The following is a 13,146-nucleotide window of genomic DNA, read 5'->3' on the forward strand; positions in this document are numbered from 1 at the left end:
GACTGGGATTAATATTCAGAAAAGTGGTTAGAGCCTATAAAAGCCAATCAAAATCCACCGATTGATTTTTAAGGGGAATATTTAATTGCTGCCATTCTTGCACTGTTAATCACCTGTACCTGGTACAGTTGGCCATTGGGTGATTGGGGTTCAAATTCAGAAAAGGGGTGAAGCCACATCCAATCAGATTAATTTTATTTCATTGCAAATTATTGATGCCAAAGACCGCAAAGCTCACATACTTGGTCATTAAGTAATTGTGTGTTAGGGTTAGGAAAAGTGGGCAGAGCCAACACTAGCCAAATACATACCCGGGCAACGCCGGGCGTCCAGCTAGTCTATAATATATTCCTCCTCTTACATTTATTTCCCTGCCTTGCTGCTTATCAGAAACTCCCTCTGATTACTTGTGTTTACAAGCAAGGCTGAGGTGACTCAGTGATTGGATGTGTAAACAAAAAAGACAGTGCAGTTGTTAGTATACACCTCAGTGGGAGTGTCTGAAGACTCTGGGAGAAGGGCAGCTAATGAATACACAATGAACAAGAGAAGGGAGGGGAGAAAACAAGAGTCAGGGAGGATATGATGTCAGCATTGGCTTGGCAAAATGGCCACTGCCTAGAATAGGATTTTCTGCTTTTCCTTTGTAAAATTCTCCTCTCCTGGGTCCCATTTGTCCACTGTGATTAATGGAATTCTCCATCCTCCATTTTAAAAATGTCCATTACCCCATAACAACTTCCTGGTCAGCACACTGTTAAACTGTAATATCACCCATTTGAGCCATAGGGAAACATGGACATTACCTTGCACATTCAGTTGTAACTGACAGCTGCTGATATATAACTGACAGCAACTGGTATATTTCAGTCCTGACAAAATATTGTCAGAACTGGAAGAGATCACTGTAATAAGAAAATGGTGAGCTTCCGAGAGGAACTGACTGTGAGGTTAGTATGTGATATTCATTTGCAGCTACGCTATGTGTTTATTTTAAACAATTTTACTCACTTCAGGTTCCCTTTAAGGTCCAGGCAAAAACAGTCAGTTGTGGAGAGTCCCTTTTTAATTCCACCAGACCAGGCCTCTTTTCTATGGTCGGTTGAACTGCTCGTTTGTCTAGCAGTTTAGCTGCCCAGCTTCCGACCACAAGCGACGTTCGGCTGCAGCTGAATGGTGGCGTTTGATAACACGCAGTGGTGTTACTCAGCGGTGACAAAACGCCTCATGCCACATATTACAAGCAAACCGATCACAGGTGAAGATGTTTACCTTAGCGATTAAAACCCGTTTGTGTGTTATCAGGCCAAATCTCCAGGGTATGTAAACTGTTGATCAGGGTCAATTGGGTACTTATTAAAAATGAGTAAACACAGTTGTTTGACAATAAAGGTTTTCAGCCAACCACTAATCATGAGTAAAGTAAACTTTTTTTGTTATTCATATTCTATGAAAAATGGTCAAGAAATCATAAATCCTGCCAGGGTATGTAAACTTATGAGCACAACTGTAATGGCATTCTTCACTGTAGCTTTCCGAGGTTGAGGGGACTGAACCATACTACTAGAAGTAGAGGCAACATGTTCCAAGGAAGGATATCCCGCTACACCAGATGGCAGAGTAAAAAATCCAAGTCTTTATTAAAACATCGTAAGATACACAGGTACAAGCTCACGCGTATCGGAGCTACTGCATGGTTCTTTAATCATGGCTTACTGACAAGTATGACACACAGGTTTAAAGAGACTCTGTAACAAAATTTTCTGCCTTATTTCTTCTATCCTATAAGTTCCTATACCTGTTCTAATGTGGTCTGTCTTACTGCAGCCTTTCCTAGTTGCACAGTCCCTGTAATATCTCTGTTATCTAATCTAATCTTCTTTCCTTTGTCAGCTTTGTCGGCTGAGGCAGGAATCTGCTGCTCTGCTGTGATAGAATAGAAGCTATACACACCCTCTCCACGCCCCCTGCAGGCTCTGTATGAGTCACAGACTGATGATAACACAGGGATAACAAAGGCGCCAACACAGGATAAAATGTGTTAAAACCAGTTTAAAAGGAAAGGAAAGGGGTGGATTCACCTTCCTCAAGTACGCAAATAACCAGGCAATATAAGCCGTTATGGATACAACTAAAACATTTATTTAAAACAATTCTCCAGATATGATGCAACGCAGCACAGACTGAGCTTATCTGAGCCATGTCTTTTTTTTGTAAACGCTGCCTAAAACTGGCAATTACAAGCCATGATTGCAGCAGAGAGTGGCAGAAACAGCACAGAGGGGCCCAGCAGAACATAATGAATAGAATGGTATGCTTTTTATTGTAAGAATTTCAGAGTACAGATTCTCTTTAACCTCCCTGGCGGTAATTTTTTTTGCCAAATAGGCAAAAATCCTTTTTAAAAAAAAAAAAAAAATTTTGTTTCATGTAAAGCTACCAGAGTGGTAGCTACATGAAACACCACTAGAGGGCGCATGTGTCCCTCTAGTGCGATCGTCACCGGCATCAATAGCAAACAGGGGAACGCGTATATAACGCGCTCCCCTGTTTGGCTTCTCCTGTCGCCATGGCGACGATCGGAATGACGTCATGGACGTCAGACGACGTCCTGACGTCAGACGCCTCCGATCCAGTCCATAGCGCTGCCCGGAACTCATTGGTCCGGGTAGCGCAGGGCTCTGGCGGGGCCCTCTTCTGCTGCTGCGTGCGGGCGATCGCTGCGATCAAGCTGTACGCGCGTACAGCACTTTAAATGGCCCAAATTGCCCCACCAGGGGCTGAGATATCTTCCTGCGCGGCACAGCCCGAGCTCAGCTCGGGCTTACCGCCAGGAAGGTTAAATAGTCAAGTATCCGCCTCCAATGGACAGGATTCCTATCTTAAAGCAGTACACACATATACATATAAAATGGCACAGCCAGATAGAAAACACAGGGAAATCTAAAACCGTGAATAATATCACACAATTGAAACCATACCATGAAAAAGATAACAGCTTCAGAAATATCCTCCATGCTTAGCACCCGCATATCAATAAAATGGCAATTGGAAACTACCATGTGCGGGTGAAGCATAGGGGTGAAGCCTATCGAAAAGACCATAGAAACCAGAGGAGCAATAAGTTATATGTGTGAAGCTAAATTCTGACATGATAGGTCAGACTAATATCTAACCGAGAATTTAGTCCTGTCGGAACTCGAGTGCCCAGCCTCCATATCCAGAAAGCCTCCCGTTTTAATAATAATCTAAGGGTATCCCCACCCCTCGGTGAACAAAAGACTCTTTCCAACCCCTGGAATGAAAAATGAGTCATATCACCCTGGTGTGTAAACAAAAAATGTTTTGCCACACTGGAAACATGAGTGATGTATGTGTTGTTTTTGATACAACAGCTCGGTCCATTATACTGTTCGAAAATACGTTGTCATAAAGGACTAGTTGTGCATCCTACATACTGTAATTGACAAAGTTTTCACGTGATTAGATAAACCACGTTGCTAGATTGGCAATTAATGTATTGTCCAATCTCAAACGTCTCATTTTTTTGCGGTTGAAAAAATCTCTCGTTTGACCATGGACACAACAGTATCTACATGTGTTGTAGCCACATTTGTGGTTATACGGAATGCCGATAATGGAGGGGCTGTGGTGGCCCTCGATGCTGAAGCCTATAGAGGTGAAGCTTTGAGACAATTAGGGGACCAAGAGACCTATCAAGTTTTATCAGGAGATCCCACTTTAAAATTTCAAAAAGAGCTTAAACAGCTCTTGAATCTGGGCTTCTCAATGGGTGTACTCAGTGAGAAGGAGAGGGATCATCTTATGGTGGATGCGCCAGTGATCCTTATCTTTTATCACTTGCCCAAGGTTCATAAACCAGATATTCCCCCAAGGGGCTGCCCCATTGTAGTGGGCATAGGGTCCTTGGGGAACTCCTTGGATAGTGGGTAGATATGCATCTCCAGCCCCTGGTTTATCACCTACCAGGCTACCTACGAGATACCTCCTATCTCTTGTGTAGTTTGGAAGCACTGGTATGGATGGAACACTACATTTGGGTGACCATGGACGTGACATCTCTATATTCCACTATCCCTCACGGCTCGCACTCAGAGCTTTGAAATTTCACATGGATAGATATGCATCCTTTTCCTTGACGGTCAGAGACTTCCTCATGTTGCCGGTGGATCATCTATTGACCCATAGTTATTTTATGTTTGATGGGGTTTTCTATTTTCAGAGGTGCTGAGCTTCTATGGGTGCCAAATTCTCCCCATCCCTAGCAAACCTGTATATGGGGTGGTGGGAGGAGCTCCGCTTCTTTGGAGAGGAGAACCCCTTTCATGATTATGTTTATTAGTACGGCAGGTACATAGATGATCTGCTGCTGATATGGGGGGGTCCCTCGGACCTTCTGCCTGGCTTTCTCTCCTTCTGCAATGGCAACGGTCTCGACCTTTCCTTTACAATGTGCCACAATTCTATCAATATTGATTATCTTGATTTACCGCTAAGTGGTTCATTGACTTTGGGCAGGATTGAGACCAGAACATTCAGGAAGCCATGTGCGGGCAACTCCTTGTTGTTGGCCAATAGCTGCCATCCCAAACATACTCTGAGGGCGATCCCGTATGGAGAATTGGTCAGAGCAGCCAGAAATTTCTCTGATCCAGCATTATTAGAACAAGAACTGGATCAGGTACAGTTCAGACTCAGAGAGCGAGGCTATGATGATCTTTCCATCAGGAGGGCTAGAACAAAGGTTCTGCGCAAGGAGCGCAAACAGTTTTTGCGTACGAATTCCAGCTGCAGAACTAGGCGGCATAGGGGGATATCTTTCGTGACCCCATACAGTTTAGAATACAACAAAGTTGTTGGTGTTCTCAAGAAATATTTGCCTATTCTGCACTCGGATCCTAAATTACGCACAGTTTTATCAGAGGGATGTAGTTTCTCTTCTCGTCGGGCCTCCACTTTGGGCTCCCGATTATCACCGAGCCTTTTCCAGAGCGCCACGAAACAGACACCCACCTGACTTAACCACAAAGGCTCATACAAATGTGGCTACAATACATGTAGATACTGTTGTGTCCATGGTCAAACAAGAGAGATTTTTTCAACCGCAAAAAATGAGAAGTTTGAGATTGGACAATACATATATTGCCAATCTAGCAACGTGGTTTATCTAATCACGTGCAAACTTTGTCAATTACAGTATGTAGGATGCACAACTCGTCCTTTACGACAACGTATTTCCGAACATTATGATGGACCGAGCCGTTGCATCAAAAACAACACATACATCACTCATGTTTCCAGTGTGGCAAAACATTTTTTGTTTACACACCAGGGTGACATGACTCATTTTTTCATTCCAGGGGTTGGAAAGAGTCTTTTGTTCACCGAGGGGTGGGGATACCCTTAGATTATTATTAAAACGGGAGGCTTTCTGGATATGGAGGCTGGGCACTCGAGTTCCGACAGGACTAAATTCTCGGTTAGATATTAGTCTGACCTATGATGTCAGAATCTAGCTTAACACATATAACTTATTGCTCCTCTGGTTTCAATGGTCTTTTCGATAGGCTTCACCTCTATGCTACACCCACACATAGTAGTTTCCAATTGCCATTTTATTGATGTGCGGGTGCTAAGCATGGAGGATATTTCTGAAGCTGTTATCTTTTTCATGGTATGGTTTCGATTGTGTGATATTTATTCACAGATATATATATATATATATATATATATATATATATATATATATATGTGTGTGTATGTATGTACAGTATGTATATATGTGTGTGTGTGTGTGTACTGCTTTAAGATAGGAATCCTGCCCATTGGAGGCGGATACTTGCCTATTTAAACCTGTGTGTCATACTTGTCAGTAAGCTATGATTAAGGAGCCGTGCAGTAGCTCTGATACGCGTGAGCTTGTACCTGTGTATCTTACGATGTTTCAATAAAGACTTGGATTTTTTACTCTGCCATCTGGTGTAGCGGGATATCCTTCCTTGGAATCTGATATATGTGACATTTTGTGGATCCCTGGCTCCCAATTGACTGTGCATTGGTGGTGGCAGCGGTCCTGTCTCTCTACTAGAGGCAACAGAAGTAGAAGTACTAGCTGACATAGCGTGTAGCCGGATATCCTTCCTTAGAATCTGACATATGTGACATTTTTTGGATCCCTGGCTCCCAATTGACTGTGCATTGGTGGTGGCAGCGGTCCTGTCTGTCTACTAGAGGCAACAGGAGTAGAAGTACTAGCTGACATAACATGTAGCGGGATATCCTTCCTTAGAATCTGACATATGTGACATTTTTTGGATCCCTGGCTCCCAATTGACTGTGCATTGGTGGTGGCAGCGGTCCTGTCTCTATACTAGAGGCAACAGGAGTAGAAGTACTAGCTAACATAACGTGTAGCGGGATATCCTTCCTTGGAATCTGACATATGTGACATTTTTTGGATCCCTGGCTCCCAGTTGGCTGTGCATTGGTGGTGGCAGCGGTCCTGTCTCTCTACTAGAGGCAACAGGAGTAGAAGTACTAGCTGACATAACGTTTCTAAGTGACTTTAACGTTTCTTCCATCTTCTTGGTCACCATGGTCTCTTTTTGAATAATTTTGATTAGCCTTTGAGCTAGCTTTATATTACAGAATGTGCAATGGCTGGACCTAGGCTTAGGTTAAGTTGGTTTGGTGTTGGCACCCTAAAATAAAACATAATATAATTTACTATCATAACTGTCCAATTGCAGTTGCATATTTCATATAAAAAACTGCCAGTTATTGAATGAAATTTGAACTCTTACTGATCCTGACTATGAATGGATATACAGATCAGCCTAAATTTCAGTTATAATTGTATACATTAGCTTTTAATCAGCCAACCAGAAGTAAAATAACGTATACTGCAATTAAGAATATGGCAGCAGCCAAAATAACAGAAGGCAGATTCCCTGAGCCAAATCACCATGGTAGACTCTGTGGCAGCTCAGTCAGAAAGTCTTGGAGGACATTACATCAAGATGGGGGAGCCATTACTAGATTTATTTACCACCCCAGAAAACACTAAATAGGGAAATTTATGTTCCCTACACCCTTTATCTTCAGAAGACCTGTGAGATGCCTTGACAGTTCCATAGCCAAAGGGATTCTTGAGAGGCGCTCAATGCCTGGCTATTTTGGATACTGGCACTGATACTTGGCCTGATTAAGTTAGTTGTGTCTACTCACAAAACGCGTTGCCCTAGTGCACTTTACCTTATGTCCGTGTCATCCTTGAGGTAAGCTGCCTAAAATACCTTCAAATACTTAAGGATTTTAATGTGTGCCTCTTTTCCCCCATTGCACTTTTTCCTGCCAGCTGTTTTTAGATGACATGTTTCGGCTTCTTGTTTGGTTTGTCAAGAGAGCAACCGACGTACATTGGTGAACCCTGTACCCGAGTGGAGACGGTTATTCTCCTAAAAGCTACATTGGTTGGTTGCCCTTTATAGCATCCTTTCCTTTTGAGTACCATCTTTTACTACACTTATTCTTCACCTGACTGATAATACTACACAATCTGGGCTCCTGTTGTCTCTGTATTTAATTTTCAAGGTATTGATTCATATCTTTCAAGTTGAGGTTCTTAGGCAGCAGGGGTTCTCAGTTTTTTTTGTTCCTGCAAAATTAAAGATAATGTAAGGTTCGATGACTTAAGATTTATTTTGGGTTTTTTACTAAGGAGTTCAGTTAGTTGTAGCAGTTAGAACTCTGAGGTCTCAACTCTTTTAGTTTTTTTGAATGGACAGTTCTCAAAAGAACTATGTTAACTATTTCCTAAAGTCTGTGGCCAGAACTCAATCAATTGTAGACAAGTTGGTTTCCCCTTGGGATTTATCTTTGGTTTTACACTTTCTTACTTCAGACGCTTTTGAACCCTTTAGAAGAAACCCGATAAAGCATCTGAAATTAAACTAAATAAAAATCTGATACTTGCCTCGGAAGGGGGAAGCCTCTGCATTCTAATGAGTCTTCCCTTGTCATCCTCCTACATCACCCCAATCCAGCGCTGGCAGCCATGGAAAAATTAAAACGTATATAAAGCCATTGGCCTGCCTGCGCAGGTACAATAGCTGCACTATAGAGCAGACCCAATCGGGTCCGGCTATTTCTGTCAGAGCCCACAAGCCCGCTACACCTGTGCAAGGCTCCAAACAAGTGAATCTTCGGTGCTCCCAGTGCTGGATTCCCTCTGTTGAGATTGGGTCCAGAGGCTTCTCCTTCACAAGGTAAGTGCAGCCTAGGGGCACTTTCTTCTACTATAGGTACACTTTAAAGGTGGCCTTTATAGTGGTAATCACATCAGCCAAAAGAGTAGGTGGCATTCAGGCACCTTCCATGAAGAACCCTTACATGATACTACATGCAGATAGGGTAGTCTTTAGACCAGACTCCTCTTACTTACTTAAAGTGGCCACTGCGTTTCTTAGAACACAGGCGATTATTTTTCCCCTCCTTCTCTTCACTTATTTAGAACAATCTAAGCAATACAGAAAATCAAGCTATATATTATTTCATATGCAGGAACTCGCTAAGGGGTTACAGGCCTCCAGGGGCTCAATATCCAGATGGATAAAGGAACTCATCTCTTGGGCATACTGCAGTGCACAGGCCAATGTTCCTAGAAATAGAACAGCTCATTCCACCAGATCTTTAGCAACCTCCTGGGCAAAAAGATGGGAATCCTCCTTGGCACAGATTTGCCAGGCAGCATTGTGATCCCTTCATACAACTTCCATAAGTCATTACTAGGTGGGATTCATGTCGAGCCAAGATCAGTCCTTTGGTCATAAGGTGCTTCAGAATGTCTCGCTGGTCCCTGGAGGAGCCGTTCTGGAGGACGATTGGAGGAAGTCCCAGCTGCTTACTGATACCAGCGTAACAGTGAGCCCTCCAGGATGGCTGCCTTTGTTCCCAACCCTACACTTAGTTTATTTAAGTATGCATTGGAGTGACTTGGTAGAGATTTCTCTTTTAATAACTGTGGGAGAGAGGGATGAGTATGTTTTATACCAAGTAGACATGTTCTTTTGATTTATCTTACAGGTGTTTCCATAAGGGGAGGGGCCAATCATAATCTCAAGAGAAGCCATCCTGGAGGACCAGCAGGAGAACTGCTATTGGTAAGCAACTGGGTCTTTCTATCTTAAAGTGTATCTGAGGTGGCAGGGGAGGGGGGACAAAATATACATACCTGGGGCTTCCTCCAGCTGACTCCAGGCTGGTCACTCCCTTGCCAACCTCCTTTGCCGCTTGGTTTGTCCGCAACTGGCCCCGGAAAATCCTCCAGTTGGAGCCAGTCGGTGCAGTCTGGCTGCATATGCTCCCCGTCGTGCTCCTGTCGCCAGAATTGTCCTGCGCAGTAGTACAGCACAGGTGCAGAATGCTCCCAGCGGTGGGAGAGGGCGTGCTGCCAGGCCGCGCATGTGCAGTTGGCCCCAGACCAGAGGCCATTCCCGGGCCAATTGCAGAAGAAACAGGAGGAGGACGGCGGCAAGGGAGCGATAATCCTGAGGGGAGCTCCCGATATGTATATTTTTTTTTCTTTCCTGTCCCATCTCTGGTTTCCTTTAAAAAGAGAGAACAAGGAAAATTCAGAAGTACTCATTAATTCAACATTTCTAGAGATGACCAATGAAATGCTAAAAATTCTGGCTTGTGTGCAAATTACATGCAGTTTTAAATTGGGTCAATCCAGATTGACAGGAAGTGTATTTGATTGGTCAAATTCCTATTTGCATACAGTTTGCATGGAAAGTTGAATTATTAACGTCTTATTGACGGTTTCTAAACACTACTCATGATAGTTGGTAAGTTAATGTCTTTGGGCTCAAACCCACTACTAGGGATGGCCCTGATTAGGAGAACTCATGGAGAAGCATGTGATCACTTTGATCAGCTGATAGATTTGTAAGGTCCTGATTTGCTGTGATGACTTCCTAGTTTAACACATGATCAAGACTAGCAAATCAGAACCTTACAAATCTATCAGCTGATCAAACTGATCACATGCTTCTCCATGAGTTCTCCTAAGCAGGGCCATCCCTACCCACTACCAGCCTTTTCTAAGCGCTAGTGATTTGAAAAAGCTCTTGCTAATGCAATGCTATGGGGTATTTTTAAAAAATCATTGCTCAAGTGGGATCACACCCATAGCATCACATTAGCAAGAGCTTTTGAAACCACAACTGCTCAGTAATGTACTGTTGGTAGGTTTCGGGCCTTTGTGTCTTTGCGCTTTTTACCTGAAGGGACTATCTTGACCGAGCTGTCTCTCTATTTCTTCCCTTCTGAACTAGGTTAAACATCTGAAACTTTGTCTTCATGGAACAGATTTCACAGTTCTGAAAGGATTGATAGACTTGAAATTATAGTCACTCCATGTAGCTGATTTAGCTCTGTCAAGTGATTGTGGTGTCAATGGGTAACTGCTGATCAATCTAAAAACCGTGGCAGGAATATATTTTCTTATAGCTAATGTTTTCCTAAGATGAGCCAATATAATTTGCTTTAGTTAGCATGTGATTGCTAACACATTGGCCCGATTCATAAAGGGCTGTGCGATAAAAAAAAAAAATGGGTGCTTAAAATACCGCTTTCTGTATTTTAGACTTTTGTTTGCTAATTCATAAAGATGTTCACAGGTGCGGTAGAAGTTTGGTAATTTACTGAAAAAATGGGCTTCAATTCATAAAAACCTGTTCGGCAACAGCAGAACAGTGTGGAGTTGTCTCTGTTTTGTTACATGCTGTTCCCGTGCAGTGACGGCATTACAATAGTAAAAGGCATCCCCGACATCCCTTTAGATGTTCATGCTCGTTATACTCCCTCTGCTCCGTGTCTATAAGTCTTTATTAAAAAAAAATTTTATTGTCACAGTTTAGATGAAGAAACATTAAATATGCCATGCTTAGGTGATTTCCCCACTTACTCCTTGGCATCTTCAAACAGGAACCTAAAGGGTTAAAGTCCAAAGGTCTTCAGAGGAAAACTCTTTGGTGTCGGCTCTCTCCTCGCTGCCTGGTGGGTAGAGAAGTGTATCAGTGGAACGTGCAGGAGAGAGAGGCTGCTCCTATTGTCTCTTTGTTCCTGTCAGGCATGGGTTATCGCTTTCTGTTTCTGTAAGTCATGATCTACCACCCAGTTTTCGACACATCAGAGCTGGAGGTAATCATTGCACATGTTTTTTGGGCTTTACCATGTGTCCTAATCTTTATGAAGTGACATTTACTGACATGTTGAGGTATTTACCGCACAAGTATGTCATTTACCTCACTGGTCGGTAATTTCTGCTTGCCATGCGGTAATAGCCTTTATGAATTGACATTTTTCTAAATGCTCGGTAAAATCAACTGTTTTCTGTATTACCACATGCCCAAAAAGATTTCCCCTGCAGCCCTTCAAGCATTTAACTCTTTAGGTTCCTATTTGAAAATGCTGAGGAGCAAGTGGGGAGATCACCTAAACATGGCATGTTTAATGTTTCTTGGAAGTTCATCTAAGCTGTGGCAATAAAATAAAATGTTGAGAAAGACTAAGGACTCTTTCACATCTGAGCCTGTTTTCTTCGTTTTAATGCAAAGTCCATAGACTTTCATTTCACCTTTCACATCCAGCGCTGCTGGTGCATTGCGGTTCGACACATCTGGGAGCTTTTTAATCGTCCGATGTCTGCGTTTTCCCATTATAACTACCGCCGCTAATCAGTCGCACTAGAACATCCCGCCGACACGCCGCAGGCCATCCAAGCTGATCTGCACGCGTTCTCAGATGTGAAAGAAGCCTAATAGACAGATTCAGAGGGAGTATAACAAACATGTACATCTAAAGTGGTGTCTGGGATACCTTTTCCTATTATAATGCCGTCACTGCACGGAGAACAGCATGTAACAAAACGGACACAACTCTACACTTCTACTGTTACCAAACAGGTTTTTGTGAATTGCAGCCCATTTTTTTTCTGGTAAATTACCGAACTTCTACCGCACTGTGAAAATCTTTATGAATTAACAAACCAAAGTCTAAAATACTGAATGTGGTAGAATGCAGTATTTTAACGATCTTATTTTTTTTATCGCACAGCCCTTTATGAATCGGGACCATTGTGAGGGAAGTTTATCTCTTCCTTTGTTAGGTTATTCCTGGGCTTATTAAATGTACCTTTTTTTTTTTCTTCAGCTCCAAGGCTATCAACCTGAGAGCTCTACTGTTACAGAGATGGACAGCATTGTTTGTAAGCAAGAAAGAGATGATATCCCAATACAAGGCCCAGATCTGAAGGTAAGTTACCCAAAATTAATAATATCAGTGCCCAAAGGAAGAATACAGAGGGGGACCAGCAGTGGTTGGTTGGTTGGATGGATGTAAGAATGTAGGGCAAAAGATAACACTGAAAATCAGTATAGCTGAAGGGGGCCATGCATCTATTGATTTGGCGGCCAAACAGCCATCCAAGTCGATAAGTAGCTCAGGTCGGTCGTATGTATCGATCAGACATGCTCGGAAATCCCAGGCCATTGTGGTCAATCGGGTGCACTGTGGTACTGGTGTGCGATTTCGTGAGTACTCAACGTGAAAAAACTTCTATCTGCTGTGTCTCCCAAATGTTGTATGTGCCCCCTGGTGCCTGTGCATTAAAATATTATACCTGTCTTGCCGTCTGCTAGTCTCCACCGTATTTCTGCATTTGGATCCCAAGTGACTAAAAGCATACACACATCCCACGTGCTATAAAGCCGGCAGCCGCATAGGGCGCCTATACAGAACTACAGTGGACACTCAGCAGAGGAAAAGTATTTTAATGCTGGGGCGCCGGGAGACACAAATAACATTGGCCTCAATTCACTAAGCTTATCTCCTGTCTTTAATAACGTTTCTAGAGTTATCACCATGGTGATGAGGCATGTCATATTCTGGAAACATTTTACCTCAGGCAAACCTAAATTTAACTCTTCTGTCTTTAAGTTAACTCGTCAATCCTTAAAATAACTCCAGAGTTAAAGACAGGCTGTTTATTAACTGCATGTGAAAATAACTACAGAGGAGGTAAATTAACTACAGAGGAGGTAACTTAAGGAATGAAGAGAT

The 13,146-nt window shown here is 42.8% G+C and overlaps 2 protein-coding genes across 5 annotated transcripts in view; one reads left to right on the forward strand and one right to left on the reverse strand.

The window, feature by feature from the left end:
• The window catches only part of LOC137534147 (transmembrane protein 17A-like), a 57,316-nt gene that overhangs the window by 21,853 nt on the left and 22,317 nt on the right, over window positions 1–13,146 (reverse strand). The window contains exon 3 of one of the 2 annotated variants that reach the window (XM_068255529.1): window positions 9,254–9,627. The exons of the other annotated variant lie outside the window; for it this stretch is intronic. Coding sequence (XP_068111630.1) covers window positions 9,254–9,513 — 260 coding nt within the window. The 5' untranslated portion in view covers window positions 9,514–9,627. The remainder of the gene's footprint in view (window positions 1–9,253; window positions 9,628–13,146) is intronic. 2 annotated transcript variants of the gene reach the window in all.
• LOC137534146 (uncharacterized) overlaps window positions 1–13,146 on the forward strand; it is a 36,512-nt gene that overhangs the window by 4,431 nt on the left and 18,935 nt on the right. For 2 of the 3 annotated variants that reach the window (XM_068255528.1, XM_068255526.1), the window contains exons 2-3: window positions 9,106–9,182; window positions 12,238–12,339. In XM_068255528.1, coding sequence (XP_068111629.1) covers window positions 12,277–12,339 — 63 coding nt within the window. In that variant the 5' untranslated portion in view covers window positions 9,106–9,182; window positions 12,238–12,276. The remainder of the gene's footprint in view (window positions 1–9,105; window positions 9,183–12,237; window positions 12,340–13,146) is intronic. The other variant, XM_068255527.1, reaches the window with a different exon arrangement.

The sequence above is a fragment of the Hyperolius riggenbachi genome, chromosome 10 (assembly GCF_040937935.1).
Source record: "Hyperolius riggenbachi isolate aHypRig1 chromosome 10, aHypRig1.pri, whole genome shotgun sequence".
NCBI classification, from domain to species: domain Eukaryota; kingdom Metazoa; phylum Chordata; class Amphibia; order Anura; family Hyperoliidae; genus Hyperolius; species Hyperolius riggenbachi.